Raw genomic sequence first — 22500 nt, 5'->3', positions numbered from 1 at the left:
TCTGCTTTTCATTTTTATCTTCTTAGGGTTTTGCAGAGCTCGAAGAATTGCATGCAAGTCTTATAATTGAACCAAAAGCAATGTTGTTTATCACTGTATCTTAGCAAACTACATTTTCATGTCCCTATTAAAGCATTTGACAGTCTGTTAGAACTAACAGCATAGTCTACTGCAAATTATCAAGATGGAATCACGTCATATGACTTTTAATATCTCTCACTCAGACATTGTATTTGCAAGTTATAACAAATATTTTTCAAGAAATACTAACTGTAACGGAATGTGGCTAGTAATCATGCTGTATCTACTAATTTTAAAAGTTTAGGAAATTTCCCATTTTAAAAGATTAATTTTAAAAGTATTTCTGTTTGTGCAGACAGGAACTATGAAAGCTGTGCAAGGGAATGGTACACCACCTATGTTACAGCATTTTTCACATTCTAGAGCATGGATCCTGCGTAGATAACCCAGGACGAAATTCAACCCTACTGAGGCACTATTACTTGAATTAACTATACCACAGTTAGGCCCAATTTGTCTTACCTTTATTTATTACCTTTATAATACTGTGAGATTTATACAGGCTTATTGTGCAAAACATACTAAAGCAAAGGTCACAAGAGAAAAAAATTAATGATGAACTGAAACGGAAGGCAGGACTTAGGGCAGCCCAGTATGAACAAAGTTTATATTCATTTGCTGTATTTGAAAACCTTCAGTTCATCCCTAATAATACTGCATCTCCAGTAGTTATTCAGACTGAAGGATAATACTGAGACCTGTAGCTATAAAAATTAGTGAAGATGCAATCTTATTTTGATGGGAAGTTTTAGTCAAGTAAAGTATGAATTAATAATGGACCAGATATTCCATACAAAGTTCTAAAGTCATATGAATTCTGACACTGCATCTTCAAAATCATTTTTGCAAGGTATCATTCTTTTCCACCCTTCAGATACAGTAAGTTAGTTTGCATCTCCTATGCACTAAGAATAGCCAAGCAAGATGCTAGTATGGAGCTGCCAACAAGCAGTAAATTAACAACCTGCCTTCCTGTATGTTATTTTCTTCCTTTAGACAAGCCATATATATTACTTACTACTGCAACTGCACTTGTTATAAAAGAGGAAATATCTAAGCACTGGTTAAAAAGACGAAAAAAGAAAAGCTTAAGAAAATTTTTCCTAGAAATGAGGATAAATTTATTTTTTTTTTTTAAATTAATTTATTAACATAAAACTGTATTTATTGTTGAGTTCAGAAAGATCAAAAGAATAGAAGAAGAAGAAGAAGATGATGTAAAAACTGATCTCCTCTCTCCTTTTTGTTTCTGGCCCTACATCCCCAGATTACCCTCACGAAGTCAATAGACATTTTTTAAAGAGATATCTGAGATCGAACACTTAAGGAAAATTATGTTCTCAAAACAGAAAGCAAGTAAAAGAGAAGAGAATTAGATGAGCTACAATCAGAACTATCTGTACAAGAAGCAAACAGCAGTATTGTTGTGCAAAAGAGAAGTTTTTTAACCTGTATAACTTAATTCAAGAAAATAATAATAAACATTATCTACTTTATCCGGAGTGAATAACATTTGTGTTTAAAGCCACTCAACATTCTATATATCAGGGACCATTTTTTCAAAATTTTTGAAAAAAAAGTCACCCTAGGAAGATAAAGCTTTATTACTACAAAGTTTGATCAAATCTGCTGACCAAAAGTTTTCTGGGACTCAAAGTAAATGCCATTAACTGCTCAAGAACAGTCTGTTAGAGGATCAGGGTAGACCTTGATCCTATAAAAAGCTTCTAATCTGGCAACATGGAAAAGTATTACCATTTAAACAAAATCCTAAAATAGAAGTGTGTTATACACCAAACATTTCTTTTCTGATTAAATTAAGTTATTCACAGTAGCTCTGGAGAAGGAAATATTAACAATTAAGGAAAGGAAAAAGGAAAACTGGTCTAAATACTGTTTTCTTAGCTGTATAGCTCAATTGACTTCCCTGGTCCTTTGAGATTTCATCACCAGCACAACAAGAACAATAAAAAAAAGCCCTTCTCCCTCTAACCAAGGATTTTCTAAGAACTTAACATATAACACTGCAACCGTTATTTCCTTTGTTAAAATTACTCTTCACTTTATATCCATACACAGATGATTCTAAGGAAGACTGTTCACACTGATTTATTTTACTTCAGAGGCCTTGCATTCATACCATTTAAATCATCACACAATTAATTTTCCTTACTTAAGTACTTTTAAAGTACACCATTTCTTTTTTATTGTCATTTTCTATTACAATTACTGTAGTATGTTGCACAAATGAAATATTTACCTCTAGATAAAAAACCACACCTTTCATTTTGGAAGTGTTTCTGATTTCAAAAACTGTCAGCATTGCAAGGGCATAACATTCTTCCCCTCAGGACTTACAAAATTACTGTCACCTAGAATAGTTCATTTCTGGCAGGTTGCTGAGAAAAGACTTTTCTTTAATTTCTGCAGTTCAGAAATGGTTGTCTGATGATAACAAAAGGCTAAGTGGATTTTACCCAGTAGCTATTGCTCATTAGCACAAATGATGCCTTTCTTTTGGGTACTATAACAGTCTCTGACCTTTGAAGTTTGTTTTCCTAATTTTGTTCCTGATGCTCTTTAAAACTTTAAGAACACTTGCTTCATATTTTTGTTTGGCATCAGAAAAGGCTTTTTTTTCTCCTTCCTTGGTATTTCTATAGAACAGCATTAAGCACAAAGTGTTTGTATCTGAGGACATATTTACATCTTGGAGAACATCTTGATAATTCTCTATTTTTGTAACCGTTCATGTGTGTGAACATACATAGTCACACACACATCTGTAAAAGATTTTTGTCCTCTTCACCGATCTTATTTATTTACTTACTTCAATTACTGTAAATGAAATATTTAAAAGTGCCTCCTAAAAAAGATGGAAATAACATTTGCAGAAGCAATCCCTGACTGATATAACGTACCTGGGAAATAGTAACAAAGTAGTCCTAAGAAATAGGAATGGGGAAAAAATTGGTCAAAAAAAAGAAAATTAGAAAACACAGAACAGAAGGTTGTGGGGTCACTCTAATGGAAAATGCGAAATTTTAGTGGAAAACAAGATCATCACTATCAGTTATGTTAGATGAATGAAAAGGTCAGTTCTGAGGAAGAATGGAATTTGATGGCAGGTCTCATTTTCTAAAAGTATTGACTATTTTGTTGTACTCTTGCTTGGGAAGAAGTTCTGGGTTTTGAAAACTTCAGGTTTCTGGATTCTTACAGACTTGCACATTAAATATCTCATCTGTACCTTTCCAATTAGAAGAAAATATATCTACACAATAACAGGAATTCTCTGAAATTTATAAACTGTGTGGGAGAAAAGAGAAAAATTAATATAGAGATACAACTTGTTTTCAATGAAAATCAATACTATTTTTGTTCTTAATCGTGGGTGCGGATTTAGGAACACCTTTTTAGGATGAAAAATGGATGCCAGCAGAGATCTAATCCATCAGAAGTCATATACGCTTCACAAGTTTACTTGATAATATTGTTACAAAGAAATATAGGTCTTCATAGATTAATTCAGAAAGGAACTTAAATTGTAAGAACTATGAAACCTACATTTTTAGATATATGGGAGTAGATTCTCTTAGTAATGATAAAATTCCTGATAGATCCTAAAATATATTGAAATAGAAGAGGGATGGATACCGCAAAGGCTGGCGGGCAGGAGGAGGGGGGAGGGGTGTGAAATCCCACAAAGGGCCTGCTGTGCTTCTCAGAGGTGATAACAACTGCTGAACATCACCTGAGAGATCTGAATGAAAGGGAAGTGATGTTTATAGTAAGTATTCCAAGATTTCAGAGACTGATATTCACAGATTTGTTCTGGAAGCACTGAAGATCTTTATTTTTTTTGCTATTACTTTATACATACCTCATAGAATTGAACACATTGTCTCTATTTCCATTCTCAGTAAGGGAATTCAGTGGAAAAAGGATTAAGTTGGATGGCTGAGAACCCAGTCAATGGTGACCAAACATACTAAAATGATTCTTTCGTTCTCTTTTTCTCTCTCAGCACATACTGACCATTATTTTGAAAAATAAGGATATCAAGAGCTTCAAGAAAGCCATGCAAGACAGAAGGGAAGAAACATCATTTCCACAAGGGCCTGAAGGACTCCTGACAAGTGGTATGTTTTTAGAATAAAGAGATCTCTTCAAATTAAGCTTTGTGCTCAGAGCTTGAATTTGAATAGAAAAATTTCCATTCCTAGACAATGAGTGACTGAGACAGGAATGAATGTTATAAAATAAATAGGTTTCGAGCATTAGTAAACTTTCAGTAATGGACGACAATGGAAGCATAGCTTCTGAGTTTATCCTACATCATATTTAATAAGATTAGCTCTAGATTCCAAAAAAAATGAGCACCACAAATTTAATGCTGCTGAGCCAAAGTGAATGACATTATAAGTACCATCAAAAAAATCCTCATTTTTACTGTGGTATTTTTCACTCAGGCAGAAAAATCACAAGTGATACAATCTTTCAAACACTTACTTGTGGGAGAGACTCTATGCAAGTTGTCTCTTGTAACTCAGCTGGATAAATCATATAAGAGCTTACAAGAGAAAGCTAAAAATTTCTTAACAAAAGTCTCATATTGATAACAAAAATAGTATACTGCCTGATATCCTTTTAAAATTACATTCTTATTTGTACTTTCTATTTTTTTTCTTAATCTTATTTTATTACTATTTCAGTTCAAGATTTTACTTGCACAGCATTTAAGTCATATCTCCCTAGAGATCCAGAGGAAGGAAATGGACAGTCATCCCAAATTCATTTTGAAGAATATCTTCAAATGATCTGTGTGTAAAGAACAACCGGGAAAATTTCCCCTTAGCTGGCTAGGTACTATGGTGGCTTCTTCAGTCATTTTTTTAGATCTTGCTGAAAGAGCTGACTTGTTTTAACATGTTGCACATAGCTCAGGACTTCTGACTCACATTTAGTGTACATTTGCACAGGGTAGGGATAAATCCTGAATTTTCAGGGTACTAGTGATGCAGGAGTCTATGAATTTTCTGAGGGCTCTCTCATGGAACACTTGCAACGTGTATATACAATAAACTTTTTAATTATTGCAAACTGTTGTCCAATGACTACAGTGTTCACAAGAAAATAATCCAAGAAATTTTAGGACAAAGGAAAGCACCTTCATTTCTAGATTTTTAGAATCCAGGAATATATGAAACTATTTGTGTTATATCATAAAGGAACTTATTCTCAGCAAAAGTGTATTTGTAGTGTTGGCAGCAGTGTTGGCACTATTCTTCTTTCCTGTACCTTGTAGGGAAGGAGAGCTAGCAATTAAATTAAAAAAAAAAAAAATCACTTCAGTTTTAAAGCAATAAAAGTCAAAGAAAGGGCAAGCTACACAGACACAGTGAACAAAAGACATTCCTAAAGATGGTCCTAAATGTCAGTACAAGGTATGATAGGATTAAGAAGATCTGGCACTCCAGAAAATGTAGTAAAATCAAGGTGGGCAGATGTCATATGGAATGCACAGCCGAATTATATATGCCAAAAGAAATAGTCAGCACTAGTAGAAAATGAATAATGAGGTAGAGATAAGGACTACAAAGGTGATAAATTACATATGTCAAAACAGTCTCAAAAGATCTTTTTCTTCGTTTTAAAAATTAAGTTCACTTACCATTATAGCTGGGCATATGCAAATATTCAAAAGAACAAATACTGAACTTTACCACAATTCCTCTCTCTCCCCCCCCTTTTTTTTACTAGTGACCTAAATTAAGAAAATACTAGACTGAACCAAAAAAAGATTTTTTTTGGTATGTAAAAAATATGATAACTTATTATATTTGGCACATAAAAGCACCAGAGATTACATCTGTATTGAAAAAATATGATTATCATGGGAAAAAAAAATCAGGCACATCATGGCAAGTTGCTGTGTTCTAATTTGTAGGTAATACAGGGGGTGGGGGTTGATGGTGGCGGCTCTGTTAAGATGGAAGTTTGGATATTTTGTCCACAAGGAAATGTTGCATGCTGACAGTTGGGAACCCATGGAAGGAATACAGACAAAACAGTCTATCCATGTAGATTTGGAAGTTTCCTTAAAGTCTTTGATTGATATGATCACACAAGCATCTCAGCTTTACCAAAAATTGAAAGATAGGTTTGTAACATAACATCAAATAGGAAAGCTTAAACATAATGAATAAAAATCTATTCTAAATGTTTAAAAATAGAAATGGACAAATGAAGATTTCCAAACAAATTTTCACTGTTCCAAAGTCACAGACCTAAAACACAGCACCATTCTGGCTGCTATCAAGAAAATTAACTCCATCCAAGCCAGACCCAGCACAATTTTTTCAAATAATTGTGCTGTGGTAGTTTATTAGCAAACATACAAAAAAATGGTTAATTACATAATTTTAAGATTGCCTCAAAGATAATAAATGAATCTTTATAATTTGGTTTATTTGGAAAACCAATGAGTAATTAAGGTAGCACTAAGATAAGATAACTTCTAATCACTAGGTACAACAAATTATGTGCCATACTTGCAGGGATTAGTTTCTTCCTATAGCCGATAACATTTTTATACATTTCATTGTGTCATGTATTTTCACATACTGATACATGCAGAATTTTTAAAACCAGATAGGTACTAGGAGACAGGTACAACAGTTATTTATTTATAACAATAGTTGGTTTGGCCACTTCAGATGGACAGATCATATTACCCCAAAGCTAAATATTGCTGTAATGACTTCTGCACATGCAAAAGGGAAAAAACTTACAGCGTGAAAAACATTTACAGTTTAGCAAAACTACCCTTCGCTTTAGTAGAGCAGACTAGACTTACTTAAGCCAGGTTCTGGCCATTTCCTGAGCTAATGAGGAAAGACAAGTAGAACATAAGGAATTTTCCTTTACTGATGCTATAGTTTTACAGCACTACAAAGGCTACCTGCAATCTCACATTTTAGGTAACATTTGAAGGGAATTTTCATTTCTAAATAGCCACACTGAAGTGGAAATGTTTTTTGATATCATCTTTTTTTCTGTTGACAGCTGGCATTTTGAGAGCTTTGTGAAGTTTTACTGAAGCTACCTAAGAGGAAAAGATTTGGAGCATGAGTTGACTAGACTGGTCAAGCAGCTTTTGTATTGTATTGTCAGCTGACATGGGAGAAGGCATGCAGGATAATTGATTCCAGAAACAAGATAGTTTTCAAGACTGATTTCTTATATATATATCTATATGTGTATGTTTGTGTGCACATACGTACATATATAGTGCAAGGTTAGAAACCATCACAGATTTCACTACATTATAAAAAAAAAATTTTATTTTAGCTACATTTAAATGTGCAATTAACTATTAATTAAATTTCATAACACTGAGCTGAAAATGAACTTTAAAATTCAAAATATTTTCTCCATGAATTCCAAAATTACCTGGATTAAAAGATGTCATATACACCTCAGAACATCAGATCTTTGCCAGATTTCAGTGACAGCAAATCTTAACTGTATTTGTGGAGTGCTGGCAGTTGCTTCATAATTTCTGTAGGTTGGGAATCCTTACTGCCTAGTACACTTTAAAGCCTGCAAACACAGGTCCTTTTGAGTTAGAATATAGGAATGGAGCTGAAGGAGGATACAGATGAAGCATAAGTACAGGCACATGGCATATCTTGTGTGTACGTAATGGATTGTGAGCTTGCTAGTTTGAAGATAGTGGCTACATTTATGAACTCCTAGATTTTTGGGGCAAGGACGTGTGAACAGAGGAGGAATGAAGTGGAGAATATAGGTTTGATACACTAAAGAGTACCTGCACATTTTCTAGAGGCACTTATTTCAACAGTAATTGCTGTCGCCAGTGGTAGTAGCTGAACAAAGTAAGTTTCAGAGCATTTAAACTGTCTGAACTGAATCTCTCAATCTTTCATTCTTCATATTCCCTCTGGAACAAAGATGTTGTAAAATCCACTATTTAAAGCAAAAAAGATGCAGATAAAGACTTTTTAGTGTCTCCCATCTTTCCCAGAAGTTCCTATGAGCTTCTTTTTCAAAAGCAACACATTTATGGACCAGAAGGGTCCTCCTTTTGAGGGGCAAATACACAGAAAGAGGAAAGAATGACTACAAGGATTCCATTTAGCACTACTTTCACAAACACACAGTTTAGAGACTGGGAGACTGCAGAGTGAACCCCTAACCCAGATGGACCTCCTTTGTGTGCTGTGCTACCATGTAGGAATCCTACATGGAAGGATTCCAATGATAGATTCTACAATCATTATTAGAAATTGCAGTTACTTTCTAGATCTTCTCTGCTTGCCCTGGTACTACTGAGCTTCTTTCTCCAATTCCTCAAGTTTTCAAGTTATTTCCCCTGTAGCTCTATATATGCTTACAGCTCGATGACCAAGAACTGTTTCAAACTTTCCATCCCCCTAATGTGCATTCTCAACTGAATTTGTAAAATATTAAATTGCCCCTTATTGTTGAGCTAAATCATATTGTCTGTGTGAAAAATTCAGCCCCCAAATTAATTTTACCTCTTCTGTTGATGCTTTGTCTACAGTTGACTCACCATTTAACACTTCCATTGTTTGACTTGCAAACCAATGAAAATAAAGCTCTTTCTGACTATGTAGGATTTTTGAAGAAAAATATTTTCTGTTTGCTTATTTGCATAGAAATACTGAAAATGCTCTCACAGTCCTTCAGCTACTTCACACCTCTGTAGGGGCTTAAACTCTGGAATGAAGTGTGAATTTACTGAATCACCGCCCCACATGGGTTTCATTTAAGAAGGTTCACATGAATGCATTGGCAGCACATTCCAATTACCTCTTAAAGAAAAGCTTAGTTTTTGGACTGTTTTTTGCAAATGAATAAGTATAATTTTAGAAAGACTGCTTCCTCTATTACCATACACAACAGAGAAATGAAAGAAAGAGAAAACTCAAACTGAGAATATTTTAACTCTATTCAGATCCTGAACCATCTCACCAGTGAGTTGATTGCTCATTCTCCCACTTGTTAGGTCAGGTAACTGTATGACATTTAAAATACTTGCTAAAAAGATTAAAACATCTCAAAAGTTAGAGTTACTCCATTAGCGCGAGTTCATTTAATATTGCTTTTGAAACATTTTACAGCAGTGTAATGACAGACCTTAATTTATTCCAATTATCTTTTGTTCACTTTGATTTACGAACCGCGGAGCTGAAATAATAAGCCCTTTTGCTCCTTAGGCTTCCAAGAATATATTTTCATGAGTATTGTACAAGTCATCTTTTTGCGGCCATCACACGTACTAATTGCAAATGGCTATTTTTATGATAAGGAATGGTATTAGCAGACAATTAAGGACAAGATCATTGGTTGCTCTGAACTGCTATGGCACAAAAAATAGTTCACTGAATAAAATTTTCTTCTCAGTAAATGTATAAGGCCAAATATTGAAGATATATACACTCAATTATTAAAAGGTGCATCTACAAAAGGAATAAGCTTCAGTAATAACTGAACCCCCCCCCCCACCTTGGGATTTATACCATTTATTACAGATTAACAGATCTCATCCTGTCTACTTTTGTGGCCCCAGTGACTGATAACTTTGCAACACAACTGGGGGGAGAGGGAGATTATTTTTTTCAAGCTGTGTGCACTAAAAATATGGGCGTGACAGTGTGCATGAAAAACAATGCTTTACATTCATTCATTCTCTTGGTATAGTTCACCATATATTGGCAGTGAGTGCATGTCAGAAGAAAAACAAAGCAAATGATGACAGCAGGACAGGCTTTTTTCAAGATATGCAAGATGAACATATAATTTCTTCCCTTGGAAATCTTCAGACTTCCAACAGCAAGCCTGGGCAAACTTCTTTAAGAGTTCTAATAAGAATTATTACTGGTTTGTGCCATAGCCTCTTTTTCATTGCTGATTGACTAAGAATTTTTGTGCATTGCACTACAACTAGCTGGCACAGGAAACTCATGAAAACCACAGGAAACCCTGACTTTCTCTAAGCTCTAAGCTTGCATTTTAAAAGTTTTGTGAGAAAAAGAAGGAATTTCATTTCCATCATGAAGGAATGCTCAAAGGCATGAGGCAATCCCTCCCTTAGAGTCAGCAGGTGAACTAGTCTTGTCAAAAAACCACACAAATTCTAGAATTAAGTCACCTACATTTTTAGAGCCTTATCATGGGGTGCCAACCTGATCTATCTGCTGCTGTGGCTCTCTGTACAAACAGGCATTTGCTAGCTGGAAACGTCAGTGGGGCACTCTATGCATTATTAGGGAGGTAATTAGTAGATTTTTACTAAAACTAATATATATTTTCTTTTTTTTTTTTTAATATATATATTTACAAATGGTTAGCAGTTGCAGATGGATTACAGCCAAAACATTGATTCCTAATGTTGTTTGACTGCACAAAACTGTTTCTCCTTCATCTCAGCAGTGGAAGGAAATAGTTTGACTGGAACATAAAAGACAGGGAGACACATCCCCACCCCCCAAAACTAACCAATCATACTGAACACAGTACATTTCTCTCCCTAAAATGATCAAGCTTCTCTTCCTGTCCTTTTCTGTACATGTATCAACTATCCACCAATTATAAAAGAAGGTTTAAAAATAACGGAACTGGTCTATTCTTCCCCTACTTCTTTTGGCTCATGCATACTTAGTTTGCTTAGCTGCTGCTTTGATGGCTCATCACAGTTGTTCAGAGCATGAATGTTATGCTTGTTGGTTATCAAACCAAAAAGTTATTTGTCCTGACTCCTGCTGTACTGTAAGTACAATGAAACATTGCCTCAGTCTGTGCTAGGAAAAGTCTGGGAATTTTTTTTTTTTTTTTTTTGCGGGGTGGGGGAATCAATTATTGTTTACCTCAGACCAAAATTTTGAGTACCTCTTCAAATGTCTGATCTGGGGGAAGTGCATCCTAAATTATCTGCTGCCCAAGAGACCATTAAAATGTGTGGAGTTTTCCTTTTAAATAATGGGCAGCCCATTTCCATAACAACCCATGTAAGTAAAGCAAATGTATAGTTCCATCACTTCTTAAATAAAACTAAATTGCAACAAGGTTTAAATACATATATATGTATTATTACCAATTAACATTTCAGATATTATGAAAAAGAAAAAAATTCATGACCTACAATAGCTTTAAATTATTCACCTTTTTTTTCTGTTCCTACGTGTTAACAAGCCTACCTATCTTTACCTTCTGTCCCTTGTTCTTCACATGATTAAAGAATAACTGATTGGACAGAATATGCAGTAGATGGTAATACACTGTAGGTGGTAGCAGATGGTTTCTGTTAATTGTGTTAGGAAAATTCATACTTTTAAGTGGTATGCCTTTTTTGCTTAAAATGCCTTTATTCAGACAGAAAGTTTGGTTCTGGATGCTAATTTAGTAAGCCATGCACTCTCTGTCTTCTGCTCCATCATTCAAAATTTTAGTTTCCAGGTGACAAATGCACCTACCTACAGAAAGCTTTCATTTTTCTGGAAGGGGCTGGTGTTGCACAACCAAAGGGAACTAATTTCTAACAAAGAGTAAATAGGGCCCTTGAGCAGTTAACCATACCAGCTAACTCGGCCAGTGGGGTCACTTCCCTTGTAGCTGGTTTTCGCGATTCATTTTTATTTTAACGAAAAAATCGAAGTACTTGAAAGCCAGACATTTTATATGAGGCAAATTCTTTAATGACTAACCTCACATAAATAGCTCTTGAAAGAATACATAAAAAATAAAAATACAATATTTGACTACATAGTGGGTTTTTTTCCTTTTCTAGAAATGTCACTCAGAATTAGATAGCATTTTAGAAAACTAAAATAAGATTCTTTGCATTTCAAGTAAGCTCATGAGTAGGTAAAAATAGTTAATTGCTGTTGAATTGATTTTGTTGCTTAAAACCCCCAAATCTATAGTTTTAGCATTGGACAAACTACTGCAGGCTTTTTGTCAGACTCCAGATATTTTCTTTTGGTCTTTATCTGGCATGTCAATGCAAAAAAAAAGGAGGTGGGGTGGGGGGGTGGGTGTATAAAAGTTACAACAAGATAATTATGCTAGGCCTGAATTGATGTACATTTATTATATATCTGCAATCACTTATTCAATTTTATTATTTTACTGTTTAATTGAATTTCATATTCCTTTTTTTATTTCTGTGGGTTCTCTTTTATTCTTTAATTCTCTTTTCTCCTAAATTGCATATAGGGCAGGTGAAATGACTCATCAGTTGAAGGTAGCTGTGACTCACGATGCAAAGCAGAAAGTGCCTACTTGACCTATTTAGGCAAAATATCAACTTAAAATTGTTCGAGTTAGACAAGATATGTTCCTCACTAGCTTTGGACTGGGCCTATTTTTCTTTTCCCAACCCTGGTTCCCCTCCTTGTATGATGTTTATCCCTAAGCATCTTTTTCTTTTCCTATTTACCTGAAAATTAATGTATCTAAATGTCAGTTCTGTTGGTGTAGTACCTCTAGTACTTGGTAGTTTATGAAGCAGTAACATTTGTTCTCTCAAGTCATACCTGTTCCAAATGTAGCAGAATTATTTAATGCTTTTCTAAGGCTGAGTATGAGGATTGCAGATTACTTCAGTGATACAACGTGCATTTATCTACTCAATTCAAAAATGTGGCAGTAATGGTACTTAGAGTCAATTTACTATTCAGCTATATTAATTTACACATTCCTTTTTAAATTGCATATAGCTGATTGTTAATTTACTTGTTAGTTAAGAGTTTTGCAGAAAATTAAAAAAAATTATCTTTCATCAACAACCTCTTTAGGAGAAGCCAAATGGGTTTTGATACAGAAGACTAGATTCATCACAGGCACGTATAGAGTAAATTCTGGAATCAATTGTAAAATCATCCTAAATTGCATGTTTTCACATTTAAAACACTACCACTCACTACAATCAGAAATTATATCTTTTTTAATGGAGATGCATATTTACATATGCGATTTGAGATTTTAGCTAAAAGTAAATGATGATGTCTAGGACAGTTAAGATCATCCTAATGAAAGCATTTCTATAGAAACTTGAACTTGGAAGAGCAGAATAAACAATTGAGTTAATTATTTGCAGAGGTGTTTTGAGCTGAAATGGGCCTGTGTCAGCTTGCAAAGAAACTAGCAGTCCTAAACATACAAAGTGCTAACACATATTAATGCAATATTCAGATGTACAAATCCTAGATTGCAGAATTTTTCAATCCCTACAGGTGGAAACATTACAGGAAAAAATATGAAAAGAAAATGATATTTCACATTTTTACTAATGTATTTTGAGGAAGAAAAATAGATTTTCATTTAAGAGGCCTTGGGGAGATCTTGAAAAGATTTCTGCTTTATGCCTGTATTAAGTGTTGCTCTCTTTTCCTCACACTCTCTTTCTCTGTCCCATATGTCTTTTAAAATCCAACTGGTCACTTTGTTCCATTCTTCTGTACTTAGAGTATTTCTATCAGAGCCAGAACTTGTCTGTTCTTTGGACAAACACAAAGATAATCCTACATTCACTAAGAGAAATAACTAAAGTCCTCAAAATTTACAGTCTTTGCTGGCATGGATTACAATATGAACCATTTTCACATCATAAACTCAGCACCCATGAAATAAGACTGATTTTATTAATGCATCTAAACAGAGTTTATGTTACATGCTCAGTCATGGCTTGTTTTGAAAACAGAGAGCCTGATGAAAAAACAGGTAGAAAGAACTGAATGAGCAGGAGAAGCCAGTTCATAAAGAGTTAAGTTATGTTATATCAGAATTCCTTTTAGAACTCCAAAAGTGTTTTTTTCTGGTCCATTAATCAAGAGAGTAACTCCAATACAACATACATGTGATACAATATGGCAAATACTATATATGGCAACTACTCTGAGCAGTAGAAGGAATTAGTATTATTTACAAATTAAGATTTATGCTCCTAAATTAGCGAATTATCTGAATATTACAGTTATCAATTCCTCAAGAAAACCCCAGATGATATTACATCTCAGTTTTATTATGTAGAGCAGTGTAACTTTTGAACTTTTGGTGAGATAAGGAAGAAAAAATATAATAGATGTGTTTATTCTGATATCTAGCTTGGTTTCAGTAAAACTCTCATTTAATTTGTTTATGAAGAAGGGTGTTTCAAACCAATATTGAAGTAGGGGGCATGGTCTCAGATGCTCAAGGTTTTTAAATTATGTTTTCTTTGGAGACAACGTTATATAGTTCATTTGAAAGTTAATTATAATTCAGCTAAAACTTACCTTATATGGGTAATGATAAGGGTTGTAGCTGGAATGAAAAAGTCATCTACTCTGTCAAACTGCTTTCCCACTGGCTGAGTATGGATTGTGTGATGAGAAACACTCCCACTGGCTTGTGTTATCACCTACATAAAGTAACATCATTATAAACTATAGAAATACTATTGCAAAATTTAATCTGTGTCCAAATAAATTAACAGTATCGCCTCTGTATTCCATCTCTTGTATTATCCTTCAGTTACCAAGAAAAAGAACACAAATGACAGTAAGTAAAGCTGATCAGCATTGAAGATTTCAGAGAACTGTTACATACCTGACCACTTAATCTTCATATTTACTTTTTTCCCCCTTTTTTTCCACCACTGAGTCCGTATTTATTCATTTACATTCCTAAAGCCTCTAGCAGTTCTTCGTGCCAACAAAGTCTTCTGTTTACCTTTTTTTTTTTTTTATACTAGATCCTAGAGTGAGATGGAATTTCTTAAGCACTTCAGCCACAGTGAAAAGATAAGATGTTGTCAACTGATCCACAGGAAGCTATGGCTATGCATACTCCCAGTTCTTGTCAATCATGAGGTAACTCAACATAGCACAGACATACTTCAGAAGAGCAAGTTGATTTGAGTTTACACATTCCTTAAGTTGCTATGAACCAATTTTCCTCGAATCCCTAAATCTCGAACCTTCTCTGAGGTAAATGTTTATCGGCCAGTAAAAGACAATTCCATATAATAGCCACTATGATATTCACATACATGCACTTAAAAGCCGACAAAAAAAAAGAAAATAATCAATTATCTGTACTGTAAGGAAAAATGAGAGCGAAGATGATGAGTTGCTTTAAAACATGGTAAGACTGACTCAATTATCAGTCATTTTCTGGGGAGGAGTGAAAGGTAAACTCCCACAAATTACCTTGCATACTCATAATTACTAAGAGTCTGTAGGTGCTAAAAAGGTGTTTTCAAATGTTACTCATTTTTCTGCTTTTTAATATTTTACATCCGAAAAAAACAGTAAATAAAGATGGAGCTTGTCACCTCCAGAGCATCAGTATAATTTAGTGAAATAAGAATATGCCTAAAATCCAGTTTATCCTTTGATTAGGGACAAAACCATCATAAACAGCAAGTTTGCTCTGAAAGACTGGCAGTTACAAAACATGCTGCTGTTTTCAGCTGTATTCCTTATTCTTCTATCAATTTTGCATTGTCACTTCTGAGTAAGGGTGTTGAAAATAATCTCTAACTTTTTTAGCAAAATCAGTTGTCTGAATTGTTTTCTGGCTACCTGAAATCATTTCACTGCTGCTGCTGGGGTCATGATATTAATGCTTAAAGGAAAATATAAAAAAATGTTGCAATTACACAAAGGTTCAACTTCTCTAGATTTCCTTGCATATTTCTGATCACCTCACCTGCAAAGTTGGTGAATTCTTTTCCATGTTGCCCCAGCTCAGCACCCAGACTTGATCATGTGATTTATCGTAGTGTAGTTTCACTGGAACAGGATCTGTACTTACTGCCTGAAACATAATAACAATAGAAATCCTTAGTTTCTGTCACATTTTCAAAAGAAAAATAATATATATGCTTGTATTAAATTGATGACTGGACATGCATTTCCTGATGTTTTCAGACTGTATTTAAAAACTATGTTGCCAATTGTTGAAACAGCCCTCTGATTGATTCAAAGTTACTGAATTGCTGAAAAAGTGATTTTTACTCATTATGTGCGCTAAGATTTGGCATCAAAATTATATGGAAATATTAAGAAGCTGAAAACAAAGGTTTTAAATCAAGTAAAAAAGTACTTATCTTCCTCCTCTACCAGCACTCTCACTTTATACGTATCAGTTTAAAAACTAAACCAATTATTGGAAAATGGCTAAAAAGGGAAGAGTATTCTCAAGCCACATACTGAAATCAATGAAAGGTGTTAATACACATTCCTGTGTAAAACCAACACAATATTGCTACACCCAAAGCTTCCTATCTCTGCTAAACTGGGTATATTTTGTTGCAGTTGAAAAGATTGTTTTCCTATGTTTTCCAATTATAGTTGCTACTTTTGGTAGACTTGTGATCAGAACCAAAGTGTTTTCCCTACAACCTTGAGCACTGTCTCTTGAGACCACAAACCTTTTAGACAGTCGAGCTCTGCACTTCATTATGAGAGGAACTGAAGACTTCAGAGGTATGAAATGGGAGGACAACATATTTGATTAAGAGACATTCTGCACAAGGCAAAAAACTGGGGGGATTACTTTTCTATTTTCATCATTAAAGCAGAAAAAAATAGGTGGAAATTGTTTTTTATTCTCACCATCATGGAACCGTAAAGCACAGCTTGTTTATCAGTTTGTCAAGGAGAGTACCAGCTGGCTAATTAAGTGAACCTAATTTAAACTAATGATGTAGATCCTCAAGATAATGCACTAATGGCTGGCTGAGACTGCTGATGATACTTAACTGTACTCCTGAGGTGTTGCAAGCCACAGCTTCATCTAGGCAGAATTTGTTTTTCCTTTTGAAAATAGAAAATAAAGCCAGGTTGCTCAATGGCTCATTTAAAATCAGAAGGATACCCCTTGAAAAAGGTCATTTGTGTTTGATAACATTTTCCTGCTGCAGGCTAGAAGACAAGTTGTCTAAAATAATCCTTGGGCTGTTGTATAGCTAATTTGTTCAGGTGTGTCAAATTTCCTTTTGGCTTCCCCAGACAGAAGGTCTGACCCGTACATGTTCTGCCGAATGAGTGCCAGCTGTGCTCAGGCCCTGGCACTACCAGAAGAAGAAGAATAAGAAGAAAGAGAAGAAGGAGAAGAAGAAAGAGAAGGAGAAGGAATGGCCCGTGGAGCCAAGCACAGTTAATGCAGCTCCCAGGAGAGAAGCCAGCAGCAGAAAGGAACTGAGCATCTCGGAAGCAGGGTTTCACAGCTGTTTCTAGCTAGCCAGGCTGATCTGCCAGCAGCACAGTGTGGACTGAACCATGATGAGCTCTGTTTACTTCAGCGTGCCTCCAAGTCTTCCCAGTTAATTGTGCGCACTGCTAAGCAATACCGGGCAATTGCAGGTGACAGTGCTTGCTTTCAAGAATTTACAAATGAAAGAAAATACTTAACCTTATAATGAGAGTTACCTGGCTAAATCAGAAAGTCTACACATATCTCTCTAAAGATACACCATCCATGTTTCCAATACATTTCAATTTAATCTGCTCTAGAATCTTCTTTAAGTACTTATTTTGATACAGTTGTCAGAAATAAATCATCCTCAAATCTCATTGTTACATGTGCACCTGTACACACATCTTTTATGTTAACTTTCATAGTAGAAAAGAATAAATATAACATACATAGTAGTACTTCAGAGAAAACACCATAATAAGCAAAACCAAATCAAGATCATTTTTACACAGAAAACAGCACAGTTATACAACTTAAAGCCCTTTCAAACACATTGTTAGTTGTCTTTAGTTTTTTTGCACCTTGGCAGAATTTTTATTGAGTGCTGCTCACTTTCAAAATATGAAGTTTTCTCCACATTTGTTCCTACTAGAGTATGCATTTTTGAAAACTTGGTTTTACAGAGCAGATAGGTGGTTTCTTCTTTAAGATATAGACAGTTAAAATGTAAATAATATCCTCTGTATTAATATGACACTTAGAGAAAAGGCAGTCTAGTAAGCAAAATGCTCTCATTTCTGAACAGCTTAGTAACTATTTTCCAAAAATCAATTACTTTTTTAATTTTTTTTTTCTGTGCTAGGCAGTACTGCAAGTTATGAAAAGACACTGATCTGACTGAGAAATTAAATTCCCTTCCTTGCTTCCTGTTTGCATGAGTGTTTGTGTACATGCATATGATATGAGTACAGCAACATTTAATGGTTAGAAAAAATCTTGCTGCATGCAAAAACTGAACCCAAAAATAAATGCTTATTGTTAAAAGCTAAGGAAGACAGGGCCATGCTTGTTATAAAAAATGCTGAACAAAATACCTCTTGACTTGTCACTAAATTCCAAATTAGCTTTACTTCAATTCTAAAAGCCATCTGTGAATCAGCAGTGGTTTTATTTTTTATAGTCTTATACTATGTGTAAAAGATTGTATAGGTTTTGTGCTTTCATGATTTATTTTGTTTGCAACTACTTTTACTTGCCTTCTTTTTAAGTCTGTTTTGAATATCAGCATGGTTAAGCTGCACACAGAGCAAGTCCCATAGCACATTTCCCATGTATTTGGCTAAGTGTATCCCAGGAAATAATATTCAGGTCAGTAACAAATAGCAGAAATTCTGCTCAGGTGCCTAAAAGTGACAGTAACACACTCGGTTTAATTTACTTATCCAGTTCATCTGTTATCCCTTAGTCATATTGTCTTACCAAATGTCTATGTTAAGTATTGCGACATGGAAAGATAATTTATCATTAATATCTAAACATCCTAGAACCATCAAAACTGAGACTTTAGTTCCTTCAAAAGGTTTCCACAGGTGGGATAAATTTCATTCTATACCTCCCTAAGTTCACAATCTGGTTATTATTAAAGTAATGGAAAAGCAATACTATTCTATCCCTCAGAATAAAATTCCTTTGAAAGTGAAAGGTTTTTTTTTTTTTCCTGGACTAGCATGAAGGTTTGTGGAGTATCTGGTTTTAGCTCAATATATTTGCTAAGGAGCACAGACTTAGTGCACAAAGCTTTGTGTAATACCTAGGCATCCGGTATGTCTGTTTTTCAGCTCATTACAGAAACTTGAATATTTATGTGATAGAACAGCAACCTATCTAACTCCATCCAAAAACTGGAGAATCACTTCTGGGGGAGGGGTGTACTTTTAATGTTGCTAATTTATTGAATTTTACTTTTTAATTAACATACATCATTGTGGTAAGTATCTCTAAACATTCAGTTAATGGTAAAGTACTTAGTAAAATAATATCTAATGTAACTGAAGACAAATTAGAAGAGTCTACCAATCAAACTATTCCATAAAACCTAAGTTTAAAAGAACCTCCAACTTCTCATATTTTTCAGTGAGCTCAAAAGGCATAATATGCTCTTGCCACTGGAGTCTAAATGCTAATAAATGCAACTAAATTGGTATTTCATCCATCATCTGTAGGAAAGCAAAATGACACATGAATGTCAGCCAGAGACCAGGGAAACCATTGCCAGAGATTCCAGTCCTTCAAATCTGTGGACTGCAGTAAGACTATGTTTTTTTAGTCTCTCTTCCTGAAGAAATATATTGAATTGGTTATAAAAAAAGTCTTGTTTTCAGAAAACAAAAATTCATTATCCACTCAGTTCATCTCTACTTTGATATGCAAAGGTCAATTTAACTAAAAAAAAAAAGTAAAAGTACAAAAAATTACTAACTTTTTATTATTAACGTTTTGAAGAAAACATTTTATAAGTCCCTGTCACCATTTGGATAGGTCAGGTTTTGAGGAAGCTATGTCTGCTGAGCCAGCTGACATAGAATATAGAAGGCAGAAAATGCAGATGTTTAAAGAATGCAAAATTATTAAAATTCAAATTATTTGTCAAGTCAATGTAATTTTAAAATTGCTATTTTGCTATGTATTTTTAATTTTTACATTAATTTACATAATACATATGTACACTAATATTATAGATTCATAGAATAGTTTAGGTTGGAAGGGACCTTTAAATGTCATCTAGTCCAACCCCCTACAATGAGCAGGGACATCTTCCACTAGATCAGGTTGCTCAGAGCGCCATCCAGCCCGACCTGGGGTGTTTCCAGGGATGGGGCACCTACCACCTCTCTGGGCAACCTGTGCCAGTATTTCACCACCCTCATCGTAAAAAATTCTTCCTTATATCTAGTCTGCACCCACCCTCTTTTAGTTTAAAACCAGTACCCCTTGTCCTATTGCTACAGGCCCTATTAAAAAATCTGTCCCTATCTTTCCTATAAGACCCTTTGGCTATTGAAAAGCCATAATAAGGCCTCCCCAGAGCCTAATATATGATATATAATCTATGCATTAAAGATTTTCATTCATTTATTGGTGAAAAAGGCAACTGGCATGAACAAAAACTCTATTTAAATATTTTTATTAACAATTTAGATTAGATTTCTAATAAAAAAAACCCACCATGTTTTATTTAGCTAAAGAACATCTGTTTCCTATGATTGTGATGATATTGTAAGTAACCCTGTAGATGTTAGGCACATTTGTATGATTAAAATTTGAACCAGAACACCCAGTGTGGTGTCAAAACCTCTTTATCAGTTTCACTTACAAGTGTCCTTCCTTCTGATAATCAGAGCAGGATTGTTAACAAGTTATTAACTAGCTTCAGAGCTGTTTGCCCAGGAAATAATTTTATCTCAGAAAAAAGAACAACTCTGCTTTTAAAGTAAATTTCAAGATTTTATATGATCTGTAATGTACTTAAAAAAACACAACACAAACACACAAACCCAACCGAAAAACAAGCCTCTTGTCTGCTGACAGGACTGTTGACAGTCCCCAACTATAATTGATTGACTTTTTTTTGCCACTGAAAGTGAAATAAAACTAATTTTTCTGGTCAAATGACATCATCCTGAAGGACTAAAGACTATATAATGAAATATATTCTATTGTATGTGTCTGATTAAATAAAAAAAAAGAAAGAAAAACGGTGTAATATGGTGGGAATACTAGGCAGAAACAAAATAGTAAAAAGTATTATGATTTTGCCTTTTCCATATGCCTTGTTAACACAAACACTTTAAGACTTTAAATATTCTCTTTATATTCAGAAAACATATTTTTAGAATTTAATGAGTTTATGGCTATTTTTTTCTAAATGCGTTTTCACATGTCTTTAATAATTCCATGGACTAAAATTTGTCCTCATGTAAATCCCCTATTTAACCTCCTAGTGCAATGATATCATTGATACCACCAGATACATAAAGGAAAAAAAAGAAAGAGAGAGAGACAAGAGTACAGTGGTTATAGTATTTGATTTGAGTGGTAGTAACTAAACATCAAATTTTTACTCCATCCCAGTAAGACTACTGACCATTTGGAATATATTGTGACTCTCTCAGGCTCTTCTGAGGGAACTGTAGAGCTCCAAAAACCTAATATCCATTTTAGCATTGCCTTGTACCTTGGTCTTCCACAAACTATAAGACTGCATTAATCCCTGTACCATAGCATTGATTTCTCTCTTTTACCCAATGAATTATCTTGACTAAGCAGAGTATCTCCAGCATCCCAGAGACTGAGAAACTGATAGTACTACCTGCACAGTAGAGAGGAATAGAGAAGAAGTTCAAATTCATAGTCTCCAATCTTGACTAAGGGCAGTGTTGGGTCTTCTACAATTCCAGTAATTTCTCTGTCTGAAAAGCTTACTGAATAATATTCCTCCACCTTCCGTAGCCAAACCTAACCCCCTGACCTTTCCTGTCAAAACTGATAGACACATTGCTGTGATAAGACTCTATTTTAATGAATCTCCATTTTCAAGTGAAAAGTACCTCAAGCCAGAAACTTCCCAAAGAACTCATTTCCTCAACCACTTGATAAATATTTATAAGAGGTATTTTCATGTTAATTTTCTGCCTCCCAATTGCTTATTGACAAGAACAGTTACTAAACATAAACTGCTGCTAAATGTCAAAAGTAGATGAGCTTTTTTCTAGATATTGTGTTTACTCTCAAGCCAATTGCATTTTTTTTGAAATATGAAGGAAAACTTTAAATTATTGTGTCCAAATTAGATATTAACTTAAAAATGAGAAATAAATACCTGTACAACTTTCTGAGACTGTACATCGACAATAAGAACTCTGTCAAGTGTGGGCTGAGTTACGTAAATGAACTTGTCTTTTACATTAACAGCAGTTGCCCATACACACCGCTGAACGGGATCTCCATCTGCTTTGGGACAAACTTCATCCTACAATTCAATAGAAATAGGGAAAGTGCAAGAATCAAAAGAGTCAATAAATGCAATAGAAAGACAAATTATATTATTTTTCTTCTTTTTCAGTGTAAAATAAAATCTCAGAAAATTTAGGGAAGGAAAAAGGACAGGCAATATTAGGACATAGACTA

At 34.4% G+C, this 22500-nt stretch overlaps 1 protein-coding gene across 4 annotated transcripts in view; it reads right to left on the bottom strand.

Moving 5' to 3' along the window:
• FSTL5 (follistatin like 5) overlaps positions 1-22500 on the bottom strand; it is a 335945-nt gene that overhangs the window by 16970 nt on the left and 296475 nt on the right. For all 4 annotated transcript variants that reach the window (XM_030015397.1, XM_030015404.1, XM_030015388.1 and 1 more), the window contains 3 exons: positions 22193-22342; positions 15823-15930; positions 14406-14530 (listed from right to left, as the gene is read on the bottom strand). In XM_030015397.1, coding sequence (XP_029871257.1) covers positions 14406-14530; positions 15823-15930; positions 22193-22342 — 383 coding nt within the window. The remainder of the gene's footprint in view (positions 1-14405; positions 14531-15822; positions 15931-22192; positions 22343-22500) is intronic.

Source organism: Aquila chrysaetos, chromosome 1, assembly GCF_900496995.4.
Source record: "Aquila chrysaetos chrysaetos chromosome 1, bAquChr1.4, whole genome shotgun sequence".
NCBI lineage: Eukaryota > Metazoa > Chordata > Aves > Accipitriformes > Accipitridae > Aquila > Aquila chrysaetos.
This window is presented reverse-complemented; position numbering and strand designations above follow the sequence as displayed.